The sequence below is a fragment of the Idiotropiscis lumnitzeri genome, chromosome 5, assembly GCF_059441095.1.
Source record: "Idiotropiscis lumnitzeri isolate Australia: NSW breed Sydney's pygmy pipehorse chromosome 5, RoL_Ilum_1.0, whole genome shotgun sequence".
Classification (NCBI taxonomy): Eukaryota; Metazoa; Chordata; class Actinopteri; order Syngnathiformes; family Syngnathidae; genus Idiotropiscis; species Idiotropiscis lumnitzeri.
The window spans coordinates 3,916,586-3,943,674 of NC_142395.1; the positions used below are offsets into that span (position 1 = coordinate 3,916,586).

General features: G+C 40.1%; 2 protein-coding genes across 3 annotated transcripts in view; both read right to left on the bottom strand.

Moving 5' to 3' along the window:
• Positions 1–4,061, bottom strand: part of arnt2 (aryl hydrocarbon receptor nuclear translocator 2) — a 90,903-nt gene extending 86,842 nt beyond the window's left edge. For both annotated transcript variants that reach the window (XM_088295610.1, XM_088295611.1), the window contains exon 1: positions 3,762–4,061. In XM_088295610.1, coding sequence (XP_088151736.1) covers positions 3,762–3,792 — 31 coding nt within the window. In that variant the 5' untranslated portion in view covers positions 3,793–4,061. The remainder of the gene's footprint in view (positions 1–3,761) is intronic.
• Positions 4,062–7,755: 3,694 nt separating this feature from the next.
• On the bottom strand, positions 7,756–25,044 carry fah (fumarylacetoacetate hydrolase (fumarylacetoacetase)). Its single transcript, XM_088297223.1, has 14 exons — positions 24,544–25,044; positions 24,291–24,401; positions 23,729–23,850; positions 22,752–22,801; positions 22,023–22,113; positions 16,369–16,466; positions 15,880–15,932; positions 15,654–15,753; positions 11,844–11,974; positions 11,026–11,101; positions 10,492–10,538; positions 10,020–10,121; positions 9,016–9,133; positions 7,756–8,286 (listed from the first exon to the last, which is right to left on the bottom strand). Exons 1-14 carry the CDS (start codon positions 24,691–24,693, stop codon positions 8,210–8,212), a joined length of 1,326 nt encoding a protein of 441 aa, XP_088153349.1. The 5' UTR covers positions 24,694–25,044; the 3' UTR covers positions 7,756–8,209.
• Between the last annotated feature and the right edge of the window lie 2,045 nt (positions 25,045–27,089).

The following is a 27,089-nucleotide window of genomic DNA, read 5'->3' on the forward strand; positions in this document are numbered from 1 at the left end:
CGAGCCGGCTTCCACATATCACATAGAACAGGCTGATTGCTTGAGAATCACCTGTGAAGAAAAACCTGTCTCTTAAATGCAGCTTTCTTTTTCTTGGGACTTGGAGGCTTGTTTTTCCGTTGTATCATTTGTCCTCTTTTGGACATCTCCAAATATGTACAATATGTTTGTTCACTTTTGCTAGCTCGTGGACTTACTTTTTTATTGCGTTCACTATACCTTGACTCGCAGTTTGACACATGTACAGAGGCACAGGCGAATACACCTGATTTTCAAAATGAAACCACGGCCCAGTGGTTGTGGACCAGCCCTAAAATCATCTTTGTTACAGAGTAGCATGCAACACTCATTCGATGATTTCACATGTCACGTCTCACATGCTCTTACACCAATTGGATCTGGGTGACAGCCATCTGGAGCTAATCCTACAGTGACACTGCATTCCAGGTCTGAGATCACTGCATCGTGGTATAGTGCGATGCAAGGGGGAAAGCCCATCTGATCTTGGATCAGCAGGCTAACTTTGCCCTTCTCTGACTACAGCAGCACCATTATCCATTGCTCAGTTCTAACGAGAAAGTCATCACTGGATAGAGAAGCTGCACTTAGTTTTCACTGCAGACATCTGCATCTGAATGGAAAATTAGATTACAACATAACATAACAGGCAGGGGACATACCAAAGTATAAAATTAATCTGAAATGAGCAACCTGCCCATTTCTCAAACAAGGAGGCGGTATCTTTTAACTAATGACTTTTATTTATTTATTTTTTTAATAACGTGACAGGGTCCAAGCAACACTTCATTTTAATTCTTCGTATGCAGCTTGTGTGCAATTAAGCATCCTTGTTCATTTTGGAGTCCCTTTTCATTTACATCCACAGTACAGTGAAGTGGCACAGAATATGAGAGAATATGGTTGACCTGTTTTCATGTGTGGGGCCAGCAGCTCAGTGTGACAGTCTGACTCGAGAAAATAATTTCTCTGTTTCACATTATTATGGTTCATTACTGCTGATTTCTTTTGAAAGACTGGGATTATATTAGCAAGGCTCGAAAGAAGCAGTTTTGCATCTCAGTTTGCGAGTCAAAATAAACATTTTGTGCGATATCAAAACACAATCAATAGCAAAACAGAGAATCACAAAGTGTTAAGGTTTTCCGACAATGGAACGGCAGAGACTGCTGGACAATTACGGAAATTAATAATACGGACCTTAAGACGCTATTTTTTCCCCACTTTTTGAACCCTGCAGCTTTAAATGTGACATGTTTTTTTTTAACTGACGAGTTTCAAGCCGTCAATAAATTTGTCACATATGACCAATGAAATTACATCACATCACAATGAACTAATGAAACTGTCTGAGTCCATCATCATACGGAATACTGATCAGCAATTTGCGGTTGGAGTGAGCACGCGTGATGGCGAAGCAGGGTGAATGATGAGAGAAATGCACAGGACTGCATGCATAGCGGTGCGCGACTGTTTAAGGAGCAATTGAGAGCAAAAAGAAGAATCTTGAGTTGAGTTTAGTGCGCAAAGGGAACGAGTGCCATAAAGACTGCCATCTCTGCAGTGGGAACCCCGTTCACTGTTGTTTGGTTGGCAACTGACTACCATCATCGCTGGCAACGGACAGGACAGGACAGCCATGGAACGACCTACCTTCATGTACTTATAAATAATAAGTCCATTCGTCCCTTACGTCTCCCCAACACGAAAGAAACAAATGAAGCTCATTGCCGTATTTGCCTCATGTGACAACAGGTGACAAAGGTTCAGCAACGCAACTATGTAACTAGCTGCATTCAACATTGGTTAGGGAAAGAAAAAAAGTGTCTACCAGTGTTTGAGGTATTTTTTTTAAAAGGTTGCAAAAATCAAACCTGTGTGACAAACCTGTGACCATTGTATGAACACATTTGTTTTTTATGGCTAGGTTTAGCTCTTGCGACTTGAAATGAAGTAATCGTGGTCATCTTAATTGTTTGCAATGCGATTGAAATCATGCACGCATTTGCAATAAAACAGCAAGTTGATAAAATGTGATTTCCTAATCGCAGAAGCTGCGATTTGACAGGTCATACACTACAGGCGTTAAACTGAAGACCCGCAGCTCGGACACGTAAGTCCAAGTCACTGCATGAAGCCTATGAAAGCAGAAGCTAGCCACACATCTAGTCTGTAAAGAAAGTGGCAAGCAGACTTAAGGGCTAGCCATATGTTAAAAAATAAAAGAGAAGTATGTAGTAGAGTACAAATGCAACTTTAAGCAGCCTCTCCCGGGATTGTCATAGGAGCCAAGGCAATCAAAATATGCCATTATTAGTGTTTTGCAGCAAAATAAATCCATCTGCTAAAACCGTTACACTGGATACAACCTTCAATTCCGAAAGAGACGGCGAATTATTGATATTGTATATTTTTAAAAAGAACACTTAATACTTAGCTTACTGTACCAAATGTGAAAAAACAACCATGAACTTAAAACCAAGGTATGTGTCATACAATAAGGATGGCCGAGTGGTCTAAGGCGCCGCGTTCAGGACCTAGTCTCCCCAGGAGGCCTGGGTTCAAATCTCGAATTTCCCCATTGTGGGACTAATAAAGGGATTATTATTATTAATATTTTTTGTGTGTAACATGAAGACAAAGTTCTAAATGTACCACTGCTGAACATCTGACTCTATTATACATCACATTGTTGTTATTATTATATATTATTATTCATATGAATACCCAATGTGCTAAAAGGCAGATTTGGAATTGGCGCAAAAAAATGAGTAACATTTTTATGACCAATGTTGTCGTTTATGTTGTATTATTATGTTGTACATTTTTGTCTTTAACATAATGACAAAATCAACCACGTCATAAGAAATGAGAGAATACCAAGAAAGTGTGATGATAATAATGACGATTAAATCTTTGGATAAATGGAATGGACCTGTGTTCGCTGCAGTGTTTGCAGCCGTCACAACGTCTTAACATCATCTTTGCCTTAAACAGAAGGCGCAGGACTAACAGCGCTATTAAGTTCACTAATTATTCAAATGACAAGTTACTCGGTGACACGATGACTCTTCGCCAATTTTAAGAAGGACCTAAAATATGATGCGGTGTGAATCGTGTTAGCGCGTTTGTTTAGTTTCCACAAAGCCGTTACATTAATTCATCCCCCGGGTTAGGGTTTTCTACTCCCATTGCTGTGGGGAGCGGTAAAAGCGATTCAATCATTCTCTACACTCGCCAAGTATTTCGGGAATCAACAGGCGAGAAGGTAGAAATAAAGCTGTAGCAGTAGGCTACTCGTTGCCATCTGTGTAAATCGCAGCTGATACGCAAAACCCAATGTACGCGAACAAGTGCAGTGCAGTGAGGCGATTTATATGCAAAATAATCTTTGTGTCGCTGAGAGTGAGAAGAGCAAAGCGCCAGCGAAAATAATGTGAGCGATCATAAACAGAAGGGTTTAATACATTAGTATGAAAGCATCGCTTGTACCTCGGACAACTCATTCGGACAAATTAAGACATAGAAGTTAGCAAAACTGTACGGAATAGCACTGCTGTGACGACCGCACAATATGGGGGAAGGGGATGGATGCTGGAGCTAGGCTGTGGCGGCCTGGCGGCGGGTTTAGCCCTCTTCTTCCTTCGCAGGCTCAGCAAAACGCAGATTCTTAACCGTCTGCTCAGAACGAGGACTTTGCGCGTTCGGTTCGGCGCAGACGTGAAAAGCGGGTGCTGACTTACCGGACGGGTTGACCGCGGCGGGAGTTGCCATGTTTCCTCAACGGAGAAAAATAACAAAACGGCAGCGGGAGAGATGACGCACAATACGTCAAGCGAGCCCAGGGCTGCACTGGGAGAGAAGCGAGAGAGTCGACACACCGCAGGCTTGGCACGCGAGGCTCCCTTGAGCCGCCGCCTCACGTCGAAAAATATGCACTGGATGATCACGGGGACTCGAATGCAATGATTTTGTCTGGATAGTTCAAAGTAGAATTTCAGTGAAACCAGACTAAATAGAATGCAAGATGTCTGGACGGTAACACCGCGAGACTTTCAGACTCCCTGAATAAATTATTGTTATACACAGCAATAGGCGCAGTGACCAATGAGAATGTGACACAAAACGCCTTAGTGTTTCCATTTACTAAGTTTTAATTTGTTTGGACAATTTTCTCTTGATACTGTATTTTGTGAATATTTGAATATATATATATATATATATATATATATATATATATATATATATATATATATATATATATATATAAAGCATTTTTAAAATATATAAAATGGTGCAATTTTTCATAATATTGGAACATTGTACTTACCGATTTTTTGTACTCATTCAAATTTGGCTGGGTAGTTGACAAGACTGCTGTGACGTGTCAGACATCCAGTATTATTTTTTTTGCATTACATTCCCAAAACACCTGTTCAGTCTTTTTCAATGGAAGTAGAAAAATTGTTTCACATCAGTCAAGACTGCAGAATCTTGGAAACTTACAGAGCAGGGTTCACCAACTCCTCAACTGCCCCTATCCTGTATGGTTTAAATGTTTTGAATCTGATAATGAACTTGATCATCATTTCAATCAGGAGTGTTGGAAGAGGGAAACATCTGAAACATACAGGATACATACCGTATTTCGCAGCATCTGTTGAGGTTGCTATTTCTGTAATTCGTACTTAAACTGGGTGCACCACACTGTGAAGCAGCTCACATATGCACTATTTTTGACAACGACAACATCTAAATTGCAGGGAGTGCTCACAAGACTATGAGCTTGGTAAATGCTGTCTGGGGAGGGATCTCACTGGTCACTACACTCCTTAGAGTCACGGTTTTGAAATCGAAACCAAAAATGTTTCTGAACAGCATACAGGCACATAATGAAACAAAGAAATAAACTAAACACAAAACATAAATTTCTTATGCCATTCATATCCCCAAAAGAAATAAAAATAACACAAAAAGATTACAGCAATGGATTCTGGGAGCCAATCCGCCTCAGCCAATCACATGGCTGTTTAGAGAGACGTGTGAGGTGTGATTTGAGTAGTGTGTTTTTTTTATTTATTTTATTTTTTTGCAGTCTGTTGTCTAAACCTGAGATGTTTCTTGCTCGCAATAACATGAATGATAAAACAAACTACGACATCGTGGAAAGCTGCCCTTTTGTCCAGCGTTCTACTGCAAAAGACCTATTCACAATGTATGAGCATTCACATAATCTACTTGTCACAGTCAATTTGTTGTATACTGATCTTTGACTTTGTCCAACAGGGTGTGCTATCATGTATTTTGAAAAGTCCTAAAGGGTGCAAGCCTGCGGGTCGAGGGTCAAAAGCATTGCTCATGTCAAGATCAATGGATCTCAATCTATATGCAATTTGCGTCATTGCAAGGCGCCTCGTTCGCTTTGGGGAAAGTAAGGTTAGCTTTGGGGAAAGTAAGGATCTTCGATATGCCCCTTATGGTTGTGAAAATACGGTCCGGATTTGGTAACCCCCACTATAAAGGCTTGATGACATTTTACTAATAATTTTGACTACCTACATTCAATATTTGATTGTGTTAGAAGCAGAGCCTAACAATATTTCACCCAATTCAAAATTAAACACATTTTGCAGACTAAAACATGGCCCATGCATAAGAATAGCCTTCTTGATTTCATAATACTTGAGTTTTAATGTTTAAGCACAAACACACACATTCCTAGGTACAGCACCTAGCCTTCCACAGTTTGCATACGCAAATCATACAATCTCATTGTGTGTTACTTGTGCACACGTAGACAATGAGTTTGGAGCAGGAACAAAGTTTTTGGTGCAGCGCTTGGAATGGTCCGGCACAAAACTGAAAACAAAAATGACTATTTTAGAAAACATTTCAGAATCAGAATCAGAAATCCCTTTATTGTCGTTGTACAGTGTGCAACGAGATTAGAGAGCTCCCCTGTCCAGTGCAATACAACAATAATATGAAATTGGATAAATAAAAACACATTACGTCGCTGTTCTCCAAGGTAAGGGTGGTTGTGTGTGTGTGTGTGTGAGAGTTCAGAATGGAGATGGCTCTCGGAAAGAAACTGTTTTTCAGTCTCTTAGTCTTTGATTTGATGCACCTGTAGCGCTTGCCAGAGGGCAACAGGTCGAACAGGTGTGAGTTCGGGTGTGTATTGTCTTTGACGATATTGAGAGCTCTACTGAGGCACCGGGTGGTCTAAATGTCCGACAGGGAGGGAAGAGGGCAGCCTATAATCCTCTGTGCCGTTTTGACCGTCCTCTGGAGCCTCACTCGGTCTGCTACAGTGCAGCCGCTGTACCAGGTGGAGACACTGTAGGTCAGCAGGCTCTCGATGGACGAGTGGTAGAAGGCCAGCAGCAGCTTCTTGTCCAGATTGAATTTCCTGAGGACTCTCAGGAAATGCCGACGCTGGTGGACCTTCTTTACCACTGCTGTGGTGTCGTGTGCCCAGGAGAGGTCATCGGAGATCTGTACTCCCAGGAACTTGAATGTGTGGACCCGCTCCTTTGAATTTGATGTATAAATATTTTATGATTTATTGTTTCTCAGCTCTCCTGCCTACTTTTCCCTGGTTGTCACTCATGGTTGGAGAGCTGCCCACACTTCTCCCACACACTATATTCATTTGAGTAATAGATTCTCCCCCTTAGACCAAGATTATTCCACTGGTTTAGCAAAGAAATCTCAAATCCCTCCAACTCCATCGGCTTCACGTTCACGGGACGTATGTCCATTCCAATATTCGTAGCCCTCCTAGAATTCCGGTAAATAACTTGGATCAACCTACTTCATTGCAACTTGGTCTTATGAATATTTGATCACTCTTCTCAAACACCTTGCTACTAAATGACCTTAACATGATTGGCCTTCTTTAAAAGACCTGATTAAAACCAAACGAGTTTTAACGCTAGATGAAGGCTTTTGTAAGTTCACATGTTGCATGTCCTCATAATGAGGGCGGATGTTTAACCCTTATTTCCGAATCTGCTCTCAAATTTAGCCCTCGCTCAAACGACGCCTTCAAAACATATGAAGTTTGTGTTATGTGATCCACAGTCTCATTGCCGTTTTATCTTGCAGTTATTTACCATTCCCATGGTCTGTACTCTGGCTTTTTATATGAATTTTCTGAATTTGTGGCTGACTTGGTGACTCGAACAGATATATTAATTATGAGTCGACCTCTGTGGAGTGTGCGTGTTCTCCCCGTGCCTGCGTTGTTCAACAGTTTTATTTTATAGGAAAATAATCATATTGATGGATCAAAGAAAGCGTTTTTTGATTCAAAATATACGTACATTCATTTTCCACATTAATTCCAAGATCTCACTCAAGTAAATATCTATTACAAGCTTCGTAGTAAGTTGTAGTAAACAAACGAGATTAACTGAGATCAATTATGGAAAATGTTGTGGTTATTTAGTTAAAAAAAGTCACTTGAGAGCACAAGGCGTCAATATACAGAGGTGGGCACTCCATCCAGAGTGACAGACGGTCATTTTGTGGATGATTAACGATAGACGGGAAGCGGCTCAGATAATGAATGGATGAAGGGTGAAAACAAAACACCAAGTTATGACACGGGCAGGGAAATTCATGAAGCATGCATCATCAAGGGAGATCATCAAATGATTACGTTGGAATTTAACATTCAAGTATAATGTCGACATCCACCTTGGATTCATAATACAAAGCACCACCCTTCAATTATATGAATATGATAATTTTATTGTAATAAGGTTGGCAATATAGTTGTGTAGCCATTCAGAATGTGACAGTGATTTAAGAGCGCTTCAAATCTAGTGGTAACATAATACGCTCTAGAACAATAAAAGAAGCAAAAAAAACAGTTAATAAAAAATGTATGCTTTTATTACTAATACAGAAATACCTGGCTGAAAAGATCAATAATACTGGTGCAGCAGTAACATTAGGTATGATGTGAAACAATCCCTCTGAGAGATAAATATTACAGAGGATTCCAGTAACAAGGTCACTATCTGTCTATGGAGCTCTGAAAAAAAAACTATGAATAATTAACTGAGGTGCATTTCACGTCATTTGAGCAGCGTGTGAAACACAGTGTGTCATATTATTATGTATGTGTGCATGTGCGTGCTGACTATTTATTTTCCCACTCAAACAAAACATTCTGCTGGTTTCAGTGTTGCAGGGCAGGGAGGATGACCCCAGTGCAGGATCCAAAGCCCACTCTGTAACTATCTCTTTCACAATGACCTGGGCAGAGAAAAATACACGTTTGATGAAGCAGCTTCATGTTTCGCTCCATCTACTCTATGTTCAGCTCTAATTAAGGCTCAGTTATTATTATGTCCTACGCATATACTGATGATTCAGTGATAGACTGATAATAGGCCGGGTTGAATATCGGGGCCAATATTTGGCATTTTGCCAATTATCGGCATTGGCCTATTTTTAAGTTTCAAGGCCGATATATTTTGGCTTGCTGCAACTGCAACTCTCTCTCTCTCTCTCTCTCTCTCTCTCTCCCTGCTGTGCTTGTGGCTTGTGGGCAGCCAATCAGTAGTAAGCTGCCTTTTTGCTTTTTCACCTCCAATCACGGGAGAGGTCCCGCGAGCAGAGGAAGATGAGGCAATATACTTTGCCGAAATTTTAATAAATGTTAGTCTACTACAGCTCACAACTAATTAAATAAACGATTTTTTTCCGTAGTAATCTTTAGAGAAATTTTTGTTTTCATTCTATAAGACATGCAGCTGAGCTTTGGAAATCCATGTACTTTTTGTTAGACTTTTAAAATGAAGTTGTCTAAAAAAGCTTCAACGTGTTGTAAATCGCTTAAGTTTTGTTTAAACTATTTATTTAAACTAAGTTGAGTTTTTCAACAAATGAATATCCGAATATTCAAATATTGGTTATCTACTACTACTAGTAGTAATCGTATCGGCCCTGAAAAAAATATATCGGTCTATCACGATTTCTAACCTGTAATGGTGACTTCATCTCCATCTTGGAGGAAGGTTCTGGTTTCTCCTCCACCAAGATCAATGTTCTTGGATGCCCTCCATGATAGTTCCAGCATGGAGCCAAAACTCTCCGGATCCTTTCGGGAGACAGATTGTGCACGGTATATTAAATACAAGAGCAAAGTTGATATACAATTGTGCTCATTATGTCGACGTATCCTTGGGGTGATATTAAAACGTAATTAGCCTGATAAAGAAACTACTGTATTTAAAGATCAATTCTAATTGACCAGAAAATATAGTGCTAGATTTATGGAGCAAACACCAGTTGTGAATTTTGTCATTTCCCTACTTGTTAGAGCAGAGGTGTCAAAGTCATTTTTGTGAACGGGCCACATCGCGGTTCTGGTTTCCCTCAGAGGGCCGTTATGACTGTGAACTCATATAAATCACCTTAGATTATCACTTACACACAACACATTGATACAAAACTAGTTTTGAAATCAGAAGCCAGTAATAAATGGCAATATCTCATATCTCAATGTTGTTAAAAGTGAAGAAAATGTGCTAGAAGCAGCAAGTTGAAGCACATGATTTTCCCTTCGCGGGCCACATAAAATGAGGTCGCGGGCCACATCTGGCCCCCGGGCCTTGAGTTTGTCACATGTGTGTTAGAGAATAGCAAGTTACTGAATAATCAGTACTAAAACACTGAAAAGTTGCAGCTGTGCAATCAAAAAGTGAGAGAAGGCCAAAGAAGGTTAAATTCATCACTAAAGGTGATGGTGCATTTTTGGTCCATCTTGAAATGTCACCCGAAAGCCAAATATCCTTTGTGAGTAGTGTTTCTGCACACACATATTTATACACGTATATAGTAGATCACACAGCAGAGAAACAAAACAGTTTGAAAAACTAAAGACAGAAAAGGTTCTGCCTCATGGGCTTTGTGATTGAAAATACTGTTAAGAAATACACAGGTTAACGTAATATAACGTTTATACTGTGCTGTCAGAAACTCACAGGTCCACTGATGGTACCAGAAGCCAGCAGGTCTCCAGGTCGGATGTTGCAGCCATTGATTGTGTGATGAGCGAGCTGCTGCTTCATTGTCCAATACATGTACTAAAGACATGGAAGAGATGAGCATTGATGGAACAGCAATTTGATCAGAAGACGTACAGAAGAGCGTTTAATGATTGCGTGGATACAAAGGATGTTTTCACTGCTCTTTTGAATGGTTTCAGTCAGCGACTACTTGTCAAATCATCACTCTGTCATTGTAGCATGTGTGTACAGTGTGTATGCCTTTGTACTTGTACTGACTGAACTGGAATATGAGAAACAGGCCATGTTTAGGCTCTGGTTTGTGAAAGGAAACATCACATATCTCTTTATTAGTAGTAATGGTCACACTGTATATACTGTTACTGTAATCATAGTAATTCTGACAAAAATTGAATAGTTAAAGTTAGTTTGAGATGCAGAATATTACCTTGAAGTTTGATTTGCAGATATAAGAAGATTCTTTCATAAACTGCCCTGAAGAAGAAAAATTGATAATGACTCCATATTTTTACTGCATAAAACTAAAATATACACCCACTGGTCACAAAATAAAGATATAAAACATATATTTCTATATCAGAAATTGTAGTTTTAATAATGCTCAATTTTGATTGAAAAAAAAATCAAAGTATGAAAGGAACAATGTGTTATCTCTTCATTATTCGGGCCGCTTCTCCTCGCAAAGGTCGCAGGCATGCTGGAGCCTATCCCAGCTGATTTTGGGCAGTAGGCAGGGTACAACCTGAACTGGTTGAAAGGCAATCGCAGGCCACACATACACAAACAAGCCTGTTCTGGAGAATTATGTGAGCAAGAAGGGTTAAAATATTTTGGTTTGGAAGCACATGGAACCAAGTGGATGAGAGACAGGAAGAATTGTGTAACCCACTTGAGTCAGTTTTTATGTGTGGGATGTTACTTGGAAAAAATCACACAGTGAAGCAAACTGTTTCCGCCATACCTTTTAGTGATACAAATAGATTGATGTTGAATGTATATGGATCTTCATGTCGGAGGTAGGGGAGTGGCTGTGGATCCTGTAAGAAAGGATGGGGGGGTATTGGAAATAGGGGGTGGAGCACATGGAAACTAAATGATACACCGCTCATAAAAATAGTAATTCCATTAAATAATGAAACAAATACTGCTACATAATAATGAAAACATGCAAACTGCCCCAAAATATCACATAAATGTCTGGCCCATGCTATAGTCACGTCACATCATTCTATACAAATCGGCCTGACAAAGGAAAAAGATGAATGAAATTAAAGGTAATTAAAAAACTTAATGATGTAAAACATCCGCTGCTGTAGGTTGACCCATGGAATCAAGTACGGTACAATTTTAAAAGGAGCAATGACTGATTCTTACATTCTAGGAGTCTGGATTTACAATTAAGTATTTATATTTGCACATTTATTGATAAAGAAATCAGTAAAATTTTTCTTTTTTTTTTTCATTTTATCATTTAAAACAATGTTTTATGTGATAGTTGTCTGTTTTTTTCCAGTTAACTTTTGGCAAAAGCTGTTAGCTGTTAGAGCCTATCTGGCAGTCTAAATCATGTGCAACCCTTGTTCTGAGTCCCACTCGGCTCCAACGTTTTAAGAGGTTCCACAGGGTTCAGTTTAAGAATTGCTGCTCTTCTCTGCGGGCTATATATTATTAGACTGCGCAGCCTAAGCCCGCAAATCCGCACAGTTGTGCCGCAAAACATGCCAGACTTGTGCTGAGCACAAATATAGGGCCCCTAGAGTTTGCATGCATGATCGTGACCTGAATGGGATTGGGCTCTGCAAAGGGTAACAAGGCCTCCATGGGGACCACCCAAGGTGAGATGGTTGTTCCGAAGTTCTTCCCTAGGAATGGACCCAATGGAACATACTCCCAAGTTTGGATGTCCCGAGCTGAAAGAGATTATACAAGAGCATGAACGTTGATGGTCTTTTGTCCCCACACTCAGATATAGCAAGCAGACAAGTCATTTATAAACATTCTCACCTCACTGCACTCTTCGAATTAGTTGAGAAGGGAGCTAGAAAGTGTGTGTGTGTGTGTGTTTTAGGGACGAAGGATGAATTGCATTTGTAATATAATTCCTATTTGATGAAATGCGATTTGGCTCTGAATTGCCTGGTTATAAGGAGCGGAGGTGTTCAGACCAGGCAGACACAGAAACCATGCAAGGCTAAAATAAAAAAAAAATAAAAAAAAAACAACCTGCCATGTGTGTTAAGAAATTTCACATGGCAGAGTGGTAATAAATACAAAGTGTCTGTGCTGATCAAACTGTCGCATGTGAGCCACCACAGCTGTGTGATTTGTGCTCTCTGATGTTTATGCCCATCCGTGGACACAATCGTTTTATTTAACGCCTTTAACTTTTTTGCAAACGTAGATCAAGTGAACTTTTCTGCCCTAACATACAGGAGAGAGTGTCTGGCTATTAATTTAGGGATTTTGAATTACATGCGGGACGAACAGTACCAGATTAAAATCTTTGATTGAGTTGATTTTTGTGCAAAAATAATTAAAATAGTTCTTGCATTTTTTGTTGTTTTCCTGTTCAGCAGCTTTGAACAATGGTCATAGTCATTTTCATGCATGAGATATCCTTGCGATGGAAATAAAATACAGCATGTGATTATTTTTGTTACAGCGCCAGCTGTTGTGAAAAGCGCTAGATAAATAAAGTTGTATTGTATTGTATTTTATTTTTTGTTGCCCTGCGATTGGCTGGCAACCACTTAAGGGTGTACTGCCTAATTCTAATTGGGATAGGCTCCACCATACACGTGACCATTGTGAGAATAAGCAGGTTGAATAATGAAAAGATGGATGGATGGTTATTTTTTTGGGTTGTTTCAAACCCTTTGTTTTGAAGAGTTTTGGTGCTTGTATTTGAGCATGAAATTATATTAAGTCAATTTTATGTAAATTGGTTCAATAAAGAAAAAAAACCAGACAGATTTATCCATACTTAAAATGGCGTTTTTGTCATATATTTGATTGAAGTGCTATCTGGCCCCCAGGTGCTGCTGATGAGAAATTGTGCCCCCTCTTTATCATTTAGGGTGCCCATCCTTGCTCTCAAGGGCCTTTGAAGTCAAGTGCAAAACAAAAGCAAAGGCAGTTCACATTAAAGTTATGTACAGTAAAAATGTTACCGCCTGAAATAGCTTGAGGTTTGTGACACTTCCATTGAGACACTCAGCATTGAAATATAAGTACCAATAAACCATTATGTCCCCCCAAAAATCTGTGAGGTATAAAGGCTTCCTAAATAAAGGAGCAATGTTTCCCTCCATCAGCCCATCCATATACAATCAAAAACACATGAGTGAAGGAAACAATACCATATTTTATATCCTCAGAGATTTCCTAGCAAAATCATGATTCCTTATAGACTTGGAACGCTACCAAATTGATGAGAGTTGACTTTGCCTTTTAATCTTCATCTATGTCAGTCTGACTAATATGAAGGGACTGCATTAACATCCATAATGCAGGAGTAAATCAAGGTACAAGCCTGCTTTTAAGATAAATGTCACTGTAAATCAAAGTCGCTCTCTCTCTCTCTCTCTCTCTCTCTCACTCTCTCTCTCACTCTCTCTGTCTCTCAAATTTACCTTGGCAACCTGCATCACTTAAAATTCTGAAATTGCAACTTTTATTACACCTAAAGAGGCGCCCTTAAATGAATTGAATAATTAATTGCCTGTTTGCAGTAATTTAAATACGTCATAAACATTGTTTATATGGGCAAATGAAGGAAGTTTAAAGTTCATTGCAATTTTCTTTTGAGTGGTACTAAAGAACATTGCAAACATTATTTCGGCCGCGATCACTGCACCGGCCTCGACCCTCCGGCCTTACTCATAAAAATTGTCGGCCTCCGACCGCATTCCGCCTCCCCATTGCCGCCAAAAAATACGTCTGAGCATGACATCGAGGTTTATTTACATCAGTAGCTGGCTAATTTACTATTCAAATCCGCTTACCTTGTTATGGGTTAATTATGGTCTCGTTCTTATTATTCGACTCCTTTTTCTTCTTTCTTCTTCTTCATGCCCAATGCAAGTAAGTATGTGCTGTTGGTGTTATAGGGTTTGTGGTATTGTTAATTTTAAAAATTGTAAATTGTTTGACGCTTTGATTTTCTGTCGAAACGGCTTCATCTCCTGCTTCTTCTCGCTAGCTGTATTCTTATCTGTGACGCACATGTGTAGTGATTTGCTCCTGACAGTGTGTCACGGCGTAACTGCTGACCTGACTCATCTTTATGAGTGCAGTTGGCGCATTTATAATCCAATAGCAAACTGTTCCCACAGACGTTAACAACACAAAGTTGTCGTGAAATCAAGTTTAATTCCCTATTAAGGACGCTAAAAAAATGCTTAAACAAGGCTGACCATGTGGTATATGGCACCTGTGGTTCACCTCAAGCGTTAGTGGCTAGTAGTGTTTGCCGGAGGTCCTCTCTTGACGAGAGCCCTCGGGTTACTTTTCAAAGGCAGTTTAATGACTCGGCACACTTTGATGCTGACAGCCTGACACTCTGATGACTTATTTAACAAACCAGGCTTACACAAATGTGCTGTTTAGGATGTCAAAATCGCAACTGTGATTTTAAAGTTAGTTTGTCTCATAGACCAACATCTATGGGGAGAGAGTTGTCTTCTTAAATATCATTTATATACTGTAATATACAACATCATATTAAGTTACAGTAATAGAATATGCTAGGACAAGATGTTGCTCCTAATCTTTAGGTGGATTTTATTTACTCATTCATTTATTTTCACTGAGTTCATTACCTTCTACATTAAAAAAAAGGCTTGATGTCCAAAAAGAGTGAAATATGTATTTTTGTATTTATAGATTGTTTCATAGTATTAGTGCAACTCTGAATAGTGTATAGATTTTGTTTGCCTTTTAAAATACACTAAATATTTTGAGCAAAAAAATATGTTGAAGGCCACTGTATCATCTTCAATTTTTAAACTGGTCAGGAATGATTGTACCAGCCGCAAAGTTGAATGTACTTTATCTTAATTCTTTTTATTATTAATTTGTTCATTTTGCACCTTAAAGAATTCAAGTTGTAACCTAATGATTGGTATTATAAGAGCAGCTTCTTGTGCGATACGGCGCAATTCACATGTGGCATCCTCGATTGGTCGACTAATACAATTTCTCCCAGACATCTGAGACTCCGTCGTCCAACTGCGACAGGGTGGTGGGTGTGTGTTTGGAGGTGGGTATGTAGCATGTTTTAATCGCCTTATTTTGAAGCTTTTCCCGACCCGTTCAGCTGTTTTTAGAAACATCGCACAAGCAAGTGTGACAGCGCTGATCAAGGCTAAAGTGGCAGGTAAAAATGTCAGCAAAAGAGCATTGTCTCTTGACTGGAGAAAAAAAAGTCTGAAAAAAAATAAACTCCAAACCTGTCTGCCGAAAGTCTTTGCGACCTTTTGCGCTATGATTTTGATTACATCCAACATAAGGCACTTACTGCACTGCTCTTACCTATTTACCTTTATGCATTTAATGTTGGACGAGAGACAGGTGAGAAGATGGTCTTACCGCTCCAATCGTTCATGAGTACCATGCCAAAGATGTGTTCATGGGCTTTCTCGATGGGGATAGGCTTCCCAAGCAAATTCCCCCCTCCAGCAAAGAAAGCCTACAAACAGAATAAAGCATAAATCTTTTTAGATTCTAAAAGAAATGCACATTTAAATTAAATAACTTGGTTTTGACAAGTTTTCTTTAGCATAGATGTGATGAGATGAGAGGAAGCTGTAATCACCATCTCCAACTCAATGTCCAAATGCTTTGACGGGCCAAACACAGGAGGTTTCGCTGCCAAGGAAAGTAAAATTGCTGTAACTTCAGTCATTTGTGATTACTTTTACATCTTCCACAATTGGATAATGTTCTGCATAACAATGTAGAATTTTGTCACGCTAATAACATAACTGCCTCACACATTTTTTGCAGGAAAACTGTATCTGATTTCTGCATTTTAGTAACATATGCACTGGACTATAGAGAGTCAATTACTGTAAAAATCTGACTTTGGCAAAAAACTAGTTAGACAATTAAGTTATTAGTGAGATGATTCAATGACAGAAAAACACTTGGATGCTTTTTCTTTAAGATAAACTTCTACAACCTAAATATTTACCCGCACAAACTCACAATGTTGGACATATGTGAGCATATGCTTAATTTACCGATCAACGTCCACCAGTGTAGTCAGTGTCATTAATATGAAGTTTTGACACTGTGAACTTACTTTGATCAGGTCTCATCTGGCCCAACGGCCGTCGAATAGGGGTGCCAGAAACAACCACTGATGAGGCTCTACCATGATATCCCACAGGCAAACTCAACCTGCACAAAATAATGTGACAATTAACAGAAAGAAATCAGAATAAATAAATCATCAAGTTGTTTTAACAATGTTTTTAGATGTCATAATGATCTGCGGGACATTGCTTCAGAAAAACAAAGGACACAATATACTGTAGGGCAGGTGTGGGCAAACTACAGCCCGGGGGCCACATCTGGCCCGTCAAACTTGAAAAAAATGAAATGAATAAACCTTGTTAATGTTTAAATAGATAAATACTGTGGTGTGTCAAAGACAGATATTTTGTTGTAATGCTTTTATTCATTTTCATTAAAAATTTAATTTTTTCTCCGATGAGGTGAGGTTACCAAAACACTCCATCCATCTGCTCCTGGTCCGGCACCTCTGTCAAATTTTAGAATCCATTGTGGCCCACCAATCAAAATGTTTGCCCACCCCTGCTGTAGGGGAATAATTGTATCATTTAAAAAAGTAAGTAAACACAACTCTGATTAATAACGTATGGGTTAGGATAACACCTAGAATTTCTAAAATAATTTGGATGTAAAAAGAAATCTGCCTTGTCACACACTGGTAATGTATACAATAGTAATTTTATAACCACTATTGATAGACCAATTATCGACCGGGCTGAATATCGATATTTGGCATTTTGCCGATTATTGTATCTGCCTTTTTTTTTTAAACTTTCAAGGCCGATAAATTAAAAGCTGATTTATTTTGGCTCGCTGCAGCACACCTCTCTCTCTCTTTGCTGTGCTTGTGGCCGTGCCTGCACAAGCAGATTGGCCGCCCCACAGCACCATCTGTTTGGTTCCTTGTGCAGTGGGTAGCAGCCAATCAGCAGTAAGCTGCCTGTTTGCTTTTTCACCTCGAGTCACACGCACTAGCAGAGGAAGGTAAGGCAACCGATTTTGCCGAAATTTTAAAAAATGTCAGCCTAATACAATTCACAACGAATATGAAACTATTTGCCCTAGTAAACCTTAAAGAGGTGTTTGTTTTCATTGAACTATAAGACGTGCAGATGAGCCTGGGAGCTTCCGTGCACTTTTTGTTAGACTTTTAAAACTCAGTTGTCTATTTTCCAAGATCTAAAAAAGCTTTAACATGTTGCAAATCACTGAAGCTGTTTAATAAACTGCTTAAAGACATTTAAACTAAGTCAAGTTTTGGAGTTTTTATCTTTCAAAATTTTGACACCATTTTACCCCTTTTTTCAATAAATGAATCTCGGCTTCAAATATCAGTTATCGCCTCCATGACTACTAATAATCGGTATCGGCCCTGTAAAAAGCATATCGGTCTATCACTAATGACCACATATATGGACTACGTCAAGTTCTGCATGGAAACTGTGTCCCTAAACAGGACCATACGGACCTTCCCAAATGCGAAGCCCTGGATGTCCAGCCAGGTCCGCTCTCTCCTCAAAGCCCGTGACGCTGCCTTCAGGTCAGGCGACAAAGCCCAGTACAGGGTGGCTTGTGCTGACCTGAGCAAAGGCATCAAGCTAGCCAAGGCAATCTACAAGGGGAGGCTGGAGGCCCACCTTGCCAGTAACAGACCACGGGAGGTGTGGCAGGGTCTACGGAGCATCACCAACTTCCGAGGCAGCAGCACGACCTCTGCAGACCCGAGTGCATCGCTGGCAGAGGAGCTTAACTGCTTCTTCGCTCGCTTTGACTCGCCCAAACAGTCACACCCCCCGCACTTCATGCCTCAACCCCCCCCCACTCACCGTAGAGGAACACGATGTGAGGCGCGCGCTCCTGGCTATTAACCCCAGGAAAGCTACTGGACCCGACGCAATACCAGGCAAGGTCCTCAGAGCATGTGCCCACCAACTGTCACATGTTTTCTGCAGGGTCTTCAACCGCTCCCTGACTCAAGCAGTCATCCCCTCCTGCTTGAAAACCTCCACCATTATTCCTGTCCCCAAAAAGTCACCCGCAGTCCTCCTGAATGACTACCGTCCTGTTGCTCTCACGCCAGTCATGAAGTGCTTCGAGAGGCTGGTTCTCCAGCACATCAGGGACGGCCTTCCTCCCACTCTGGACCCCTACCAGTTTGCATACCGGGCTAACAGATCCACTGAGGACGCCATCGACACTGCTCTGCATGTTGTGCTGGGCCACCTGGAACAACAGCAGAGCTATGCAAGGATGCTCTTTGTGGACTACAGCTCGGCATTCAACACGATCATCCCAGACATCCTCGTCGCCAAACTGGACATTCTCGGCCTCCCTGCCCTCACACGCATCTGGATTAAGGACTTTCTGACCAACAGACCCCAGACTGTGTTGTTCGGCCCCTACACGTCCTCCACCCGTACGCTGAGCACCGGTTCCCCCCAAGGATGCGTGCTGAGCCCTCTCCTATACGCCCTCTACACCTACGACTGCGGCCCGGCTCACGGTAACAACACCATCGTCAAGTTTGCTGACAACACGACAGTGGTGGGTCTGATCTCGGAAGGTGACGAGACAGCCTACAGAGAGGAGGTAAAGAGGCTGACGGCTTGGTGCGAGGACAACAGACTGCAACTCAACATTGCAAAAACAAAGGAGATCGTCATCGACTTCAGGAGGAACAAGACGGTGCCGCCCCCCTCTCTGCATCGAAGGCGTGTGTGTGGAGAGGGTCCACACGTTCAAGTTCCTGGGAGTGCAGATCTCCGATGACCTTTCTTGGACACACAACACCACAGCAGTGGTAAAGAAGGTCCACCAGCGTCTGCACTTCCTGAGAGTCCACAGAAAATTCAACCTGGACAGGAAGCTGCTGCTGGCCTTCTACCACTCGTCCATCGAGAGCCTGCTGACGTACTGTGTCTCCACCTGGTACAGCGGCTGCACTGAGGCGGACAGAGTGAGGCTCCAGAGGACAGTCAAAACAGCGCAAAGGATTATTGGCTGCCCTCTCCCCTCACTGTCGGACATCTACACCGCCCGGTGCCTCAGAAGGGCTCTCAACATCGTCAATGACAATACCCACCCAAACTCACACTTGTTCGACCTGTTGCCCTCTGGCAGGCGCTACAGATGCATCAAATCAAGGACCAATAGACTGAGAAACAGTTTCTTTCCGAGAGCCATCTCCATACTGAACTCTCACACACACACGAGACCACCCTAACCTTGCAAAACAGCATTGTGATGTGTTTCTATATGCCCTATTCAGTACTGAATTCCATTGCACTGTCTTCTTTATTTATCTAATTTATATATTTGTCTGTATTATTGTTGTATTGCACTGGAGAGGGGAGCCCTCTAATCTCGTTGCACACTTGAGTACAATGACAATAAAGGGATTTCTATCTTCTATCTAACACCACAGCAGTGGTAAAGAAGGTCCACCAGCGTCTGCACTTCCTGAGAGTCCTCAACCTGGACAGGAAGCTGCTGCTAGCCTTCTACCACTCGTCCATCGAGAGCCTGTTGACGTACTGTGTCTCCACCTGGTACAGCGGCTGCACTGAGGCGGACAGAGTGAGGCTCCAGAGGACAGCCAAAACAGCGCAAAGGATTATTGGCTGCCCTCTCCCCTCACTGTCGGACATCTACACCGCCCGGTGCCTCAGAAGGGCTCTCAATATCGTCAAAGACAATACCCACTCAAACTCACACTTGTTCGACCTGATGCCCTCTGGCAGGCGCTACAGGTGCATCAAATCAAGGACCAATAGACTGAGAAACAGTTTCTTTTCCAAGAGCCATCTCCATTCTAAACTCTCACACACACACACACGACCACCCTTACCTTGCAGAACAGCAACGTGATGCGTTTTTATATATCCTAACCAGTATTACTTTCCATTGCACTAACTATTCTCTTATTTATCTAATTTATATATTTATCTGAATTATTGTTGTATTGCACTGGAGAGGGGAGCTCTCTAATCTCGTTGCACACTTGAGTACAATGACAATAAAGGGATTTCTGATTCTGATATTTTCGACAAAAAATTGAACTGAAAAACAAAACAAATTGACTATGAGGCTATTGCAGATGGGAATACTATCCTGCCAATCATCTTCTCTGCAGTGCAGTGTGTCAAACAATAGAGAGTATGATGCCTCTGTATTCCTCTCACAAGGGCCTGGAAATAAATGAAGTATATTTGTGCTTTGCAACTGAAGCAGCTCAGAGGTTCCACTTAACGGGCCTGTGCTAAGAATGCCCTTATGCTAAAATGAGCATCGTCTACATCAGGCATCACCAAATGGCGGACCGCGGTCTGGTTCGGACCGGACCCATGACCAATCTATGAAGATTTTTTTCAGGGCGTATTCGCAAACGTAGGCGCTGCAATTCTAGTGAATACGGAAAAGGCGTCACTGATTTGAGCCAATCAGATCTTTTGTTTACGATCCACTGCCAATTGCGCAACAGACCGGAAGAGAGTGCTGCTGACAGTATGCCTTGCTAAAAAGTTAGCAAGGTCGATGCGTGTTGTTTTAAATGAATGGACGGAGAAATTTAGTTGCGTTCTTGCTGCAGCCGATTCTAAACCAGTGTGCATCATATGCCCCGAAACCGTCGCAACATTGCAAAGCGCCACAACGAAACAAACCACCGCCCTTTTGTGCAAAGTTATCCGCTGAAGTTTGAGGTGAGCGCACGCAAAAACATCGAACTTCGAGTGCAGTATAACAGATGTTTACATTTTCGTTGACAGCCCAGCGGCATGCCAACGAATGTTCACTAAAAGTATCATGGATTTTGAGGAAACATAAAAAAAACATTCAGTGATGGGGAAGTTGCGAAGGAGGGCTTAAATGCTGTTGCACAAACATTATTTAAAGGAAAACACAAAGCCCAGATGTGTGAAATAATCTACCAAATCCCAATGGCCCTGACTCCGTTCCAACCCAGATTTAAGTTACTGGCAGGGCAGTCACAAAGAGAGAGAAGTTAAAAAAAATATTCAAAAGAAAAAGTGGTGTCAAAGCTCATTTTGAATTATTTTTTCATGAGGACAGCCATTTTTATTGATTGTGTACTGAACGTGTTGACCTGTTTTACTTGGATAGTTAGGCTTTCCGTTTTTTTTTGGCTGATAACTCTTTGATTTAAGAAAAAAAGGCAAAATATGTTAACTCAATGCTTAGCACTTGATATATTTCTGCAGGAGATATTTTACTATTTTTTCCGGAAGTGGCACCCTTAAGTTCCTGGAGCCACATTTTCTTGAATGTGAAATAAACGCCTTATATTTGTTTGATTGGCAAAGGTGTCTAATGGGAACATTGCTAAATATTTCGTATATAAGTGCGCTCTGTTGAAAATGACAAAATTTTGAAACTATATAAAAATGTGAACATAGGCTCGACATTAAGGGAAGTCTGACTTTGGGTTGGACCTTTTAATTGGAAGAAATTTTCGTCGTGGACCTCTGTGACTTTTAATTGAATACCTCTGATCTACATCAATAAATTGAACGTTGAACTGTGCCTATCACAGTACATATCATTGATGCAAAGAGTGTCGCACTGTTGCTTTCACAACATCCGCTCTCTCCATCAGCACTTGCCTGCAAATGTTGAACCATACAAGTATTAATATTAGTTTACCAGTTTGGCATAAGACAATTTTCCTTTCCCCGAAACATGGTGCCAACGTTAGCTGCATGATCTCTGGATGAATAGAAGTCAGTGTAATCACCTGTTTAAAACGCACACCCACACACGCACACACACACGCACACACACACAGGTAAGTCAAACGATGCTGCAAAGTCACATGCATCACTTGAAAAATGTACTTCCTGACTAACGGACAATAAAATGTGGCATTTAACTTATCTTTTTCATTTAAACCATATTTGATGAGTCCTTTCCTGTCACATTGGAAGGAAACACTGCTACCTAGTGCTAATAGTGTAAAATGCATGACGTACCCATTACATCCTTGAGCAGCCGACGGCCTTGTTACTTTGGCCATAACTATTACACTAATCATCACGCTGTCCTGTTTGACACAAGGTCAAGAGCCCTTGGCTCATCACTTGATAATTTCTGTAACATCTGTTTAGCAATAATACTCTCCTTAACTCTCATCAACAACTCATTGTATTCGAGACTTCCTTAGAAAAAAATACCTCCAACTGTGTGCTTGGAATTTTTCATCCCTGATGTACTTTGACCAAAATATATCTGACACATTTTATCAAGGACCTGGGAACTTTTTAAATTAGGAAAATGTCTCATTTTATCTTTTCAACCATTCACAGACATCATTTTGCAGTTGTCCAACATTTTTTTGTGTCTGTGTTAGATGTGTGCATTTGTGTGTGGACCTACCGATATCTGCGGGAAGATGCATTATGGCTGCACTCTGTGGGACAAAAGCTCTGCAGACACAAAAGAAAAACAAGTAGAATGAAAACAAAAGCGGAATACAAATAGCAACAACAAAGTATATTTTTTAAAATAATTAACAAACACAAATTATCTGACTGTCAAACGACATTTGCAACCTAAGGTGTGATTGGTCGTTGCTGAGCAACTGTGATGTAATTTTCAGTCAACAGCAAGTGACCTCCTGGGATGGATAAAAATGGATGGATTTTGCTACAAGATTCATATTCCACTAATGCAATATTAATCAGAATACCGTGTTTAGACTAGTGGTACCATATAGAACATATTACATCTTTTCACGGCAATAACCATGCATCGAGTTCGAAAAAGTGTAAATGTTGTTGTGACATTGATGGGCGCTCCGCTTGAGTGGCTGGGAGCGTTTCCTACCAACACGCAGCTTCTATTGAGGAAAGGCGAACGCGACTGCGGACAGCATACTCTAAAACATTAAATACTACAATTCTTCAATAAAGTACAACCAAACTAACTTCTGCTCCCGCTGCCTTTTTAAAATATACGCTTGGATGTATGCTAGTGTGTGTTTTAGTGTGCATGTATGCTACTGTATGTTTTAAGATAGCATATGTTTCTTATTCCTGCGCCCAATGAGCCTTATGAATGTGTTAAAATACAGAAATAGCACCTGTAACTGAGACTTTGCCTTTTAATACAGTGTGCTTTATGGTTGCAAATACGGTATTGTCAAGAAAACTTTTGCCAGGAAGTCCCATTAAAACACCCTGCTTGATGAATACGCTGACTTGTAATAAATTTTACTAGACCTAATACCTTGAAGGATAATTATGCTTCACTGTTATCATTTTAAAAACACCTTGTGTGAGTGCACGAATAATGTGAACACAATACAAACATACAAGACAGTATCTTGGTGATGATTAACTATACAGACTCACCTATTGCGCAGGGGGCAGTCATCTCTTAGAGTGCTCTCATTAGCTGAGAGCAAAAATTGCAAAGTACTTCTGGTCTCCTTCCATGCTTCATATCCAAGACCCATGAAAGCATTTAGGGTAGGCTGACATAATAAACAGAATAGCATATGTTCAGTAAAGCCCACCATTAAATAAAAGCATGTACGATTGGACAAGTCCAATGTAAAATTTATTGTCACAGTGTATAATAAATATTAGGCTTATGGAAGGCTTACAACCATTGCAAGGTGGAACCCATGCCAGAATTTTAGAATGGTTTAAAGATTTAATGCAACTACAGTACATTGTAGACACTGCAGCACGTGTCAGTCTGCCCTATGACACACTCTGAAAAATAGCACTTGTAGTTGTGCCTACTTGTTCCACAACTCAACATCGCTTTTGAATAATGTTGATCATATCATTGTTAAACTTTCAAAAGTAAAGAATAATACTGCTTAATTTTGACCCCAGTAAACATCTGGCAATCCTCGCCTTATTAAGAAAAACAAAAACACGATCCCTCACGATACAAAACAATTACTTGTTTAAAGACATCCTGGTGTTTGGCCATCACAGGTCCTTGAAACAGTGAGAGTATCACGCTCAGGTCCAGTATCTGGTCTCCAATGGCAACCCCAATGCGACGTTTGGGCTGAGGAAAATAATTTATGTGATTACTTTATTTCATTCTCATGTAATTTTAGCATGCTTTTGTAACAAAAAGTATGCATACAAGAAAGTGTTGACATGGTGAAAAATACATTGTTCATAGAACAAAAACCAAAGCCACTTACATTATCCAATGTGGAGAATATGCCATAAGGTAGGTTGTGGAAAGAGAAATCGGATGCTGAATCTACTTTTATAAAAGACATTTTCACTACAGAGGTAGTGTTCCAAGTTAAAGGTAGCTGAGTTACTGAGTGGGCAGCATCTGTGAGCATTTACAGACGTTGCAGCCTTTGGACAGGCCCGCCTGCAAGGCACATCCAATCACAGGCAGCCAATAGGATCCACCCTAACTTTGAGCCCTCAAAAGTTGATTTAAACCAGTTTGGGGAATGACTAAGCACTAAAAGTTTTGAATGAACAATTTTAAATTGTATTTAACAGTAGATTAAAACCTACGTCCAAGTGCTTAATAAATTAATTATTTATGTTGAAAGAGTTTTATGTTCAGTTCTTTGTTTTCAAATGCGTTTGGTTCTAATGATAGCCAGATTGGGAGGCGGGGGGGAATAAATAAAAAAAAAACCTTGCAACAGCATGTTGCCGTGTAATCACCTCGTTCTGATTTGTAATGTTCATTAAAAAAATTTCGAAGTGAACTTCCTTGTTTTTGGGGACGTCAGTCTTGCGTCATTGCAGCGCACAACCATACGCAAGAGTGCATTGTGCACAGAATCATACGGCGACGTTGCCGCCATGTTTAATGTGGCAAAGTGAAACTAAAATGGTAAAACAAACATTACCTTAAAACATAGTTAGCATATTTCAACAGTATATCTTACGCAGGATTGGACGCGAAAATAGGTCATTTGAGTGAGTATATAAGTAAACTTACTGTCCAAGACCGAAAATGTTACAGTAAGAAGATGACTCTCGTTGATGTAAAGGAGAACAGAGCTGGTAGAGGAAGATGCGACGTAGCTTTATTCTCTCACATTGATCATTACCGTTTAAACTTTTTGAATTTTATCAACAAGTCCTTCTTTTTTAGAAATTATTGTACTGCCATAATTTCACTCCTCACAATACTCCAATCTGAAATAATAGATATGTATTATTTTAAAGGAAATCCATTTTTAAGGTAGAATTGGCATTCAAAAGGAATTTGGGCTGTTGCACACTTGTTAGATGAAAATGGCTACCGGTTGCTACATGAAGATTTTTGTCAAAAAATATCAAATACAATGTAATTTGGAGGAATACACAAATCTAATAAAAGCAATTCTGATCTCTGTGGGAGCGATGGTGAAAGAAGATGTTTGAAATCTGGTGTCTCTCAAAATATGAGACAATTGTGCATAGCAGATGTGGCTTTTTGTGGTCATATATATATATATAAGTACAAATTCATCAGGAAATTGTTGTTAGATTAGTATTATCTTAACCCAATTAAAAGGTTGTATATCTTGAAACGATTTGAGAGGGATAAGACCAAAAACATAAGAAATTATTTTATTTCATTGCCAAGTGTCGCCCAAAGCAAAAGAGCTCCAATTTAAAATTTTGAATGAAATTTACCCGACAAAGGAGTTTTTAAGAATGAAGTTTTTATTTTGATGTGAATAATTGTGTGTTCTGTGATGATGTTGAAAATCTAAACCATTTGTTTTTTTATTGCAATGCTGTACATTCCTTCTGGTGTGATTTAGGGAGTTGGTTGCAATCTAAAAACTTCAACTTCCCCTCGACAGAAGAGGCTATTTTGTTTGTTTAGGAAGATCGGAAATTGAATTTATTTTGAGCGTTTATTGCTCCTAGGGAAGTTTTTCATACACAAGTGCCGATATTTGACAACAAAGCCATGTCTACGCCACTGGAAAAATGACGACTTACTTTTTTGTAAATCTCTGAAGCTGATTGGAGAAAGAAAAGCCCTTTGCCTATTTTCTATATTGTAAATATATGATTTAATCTGAAAACCCCCCTTACAAATATAATGTATTTGTTCTTTTATTGTGTCTTTTTTTACGTTATATTTTAAATTGCATTGTTATAGTTCCTATGCTCAATCGATGTGAAGTGGTGTTATTTGTTCATATGAGTGCCTTTATGTTGTGTATAATTGTTCAATAAAAAAGAAATTCTCTCACACACGATTTATCGGCAAGTGCACATGCATATACAAAGTATGTTACTCCCACCTTGTGGAATAGTGAAACATGCAATACAACGCCACAGATCCCTCTCTTTTAGGAATAACCTTAACGCAAAAAGCATTTTATTTAACACTCGAACCAAACAACTCTGACTAGTCAACAATCAGTTAACTGACAGCATATCACGTAGGCCAGGAATATGTCAGAAATATTTCAGAAATTCTAAACTCAATACAGTGAAACCCCGGTTATCGCGGTTAATGGGGACCACCCGCGAAAACTGAAAATCCGCGAAGTAGCGGCGCCCCTTCAAAAATGCTTAAAAAAAAACTATACAGGTATACAGTATACCCCCCTGTATACAGTACACCATATAGAATACGGGTAGAGAGAGAGAGAGAGTGAAATTCATGTTATAACAAAAAAAAAACAAATTATTATTAAACATTATTTTTTTATTCCCCAGCCATTATTTTTGTATTTATTCAATTACTTCTTTTTGTATTTATTTAATT

Bases quoted from the DNA above. Each gene is read 5' to 3' on its own strand.
- fah (XM_088297223.1), bottom strand. From the start codon at position 24,693: ATGCTCACAGATGCTGCCCACTCAGTAACTCAGCTACCTTTAACTTGG. The intron at 22,114-22,751 runs GTAGGTCCACAC...CGTTTTAAACAG, and splicing joins GCATCTTCCCGCAGATATCG to GTGATTACACTGACTTCTAT. The intron at 15,933-16,368 runs GTAAGTTCACAG...TTTCCTTGGCAG, and splicing joins CCAGATGAGACCTGATCAAA to CGAAACCTCCTGTGTTTGGC.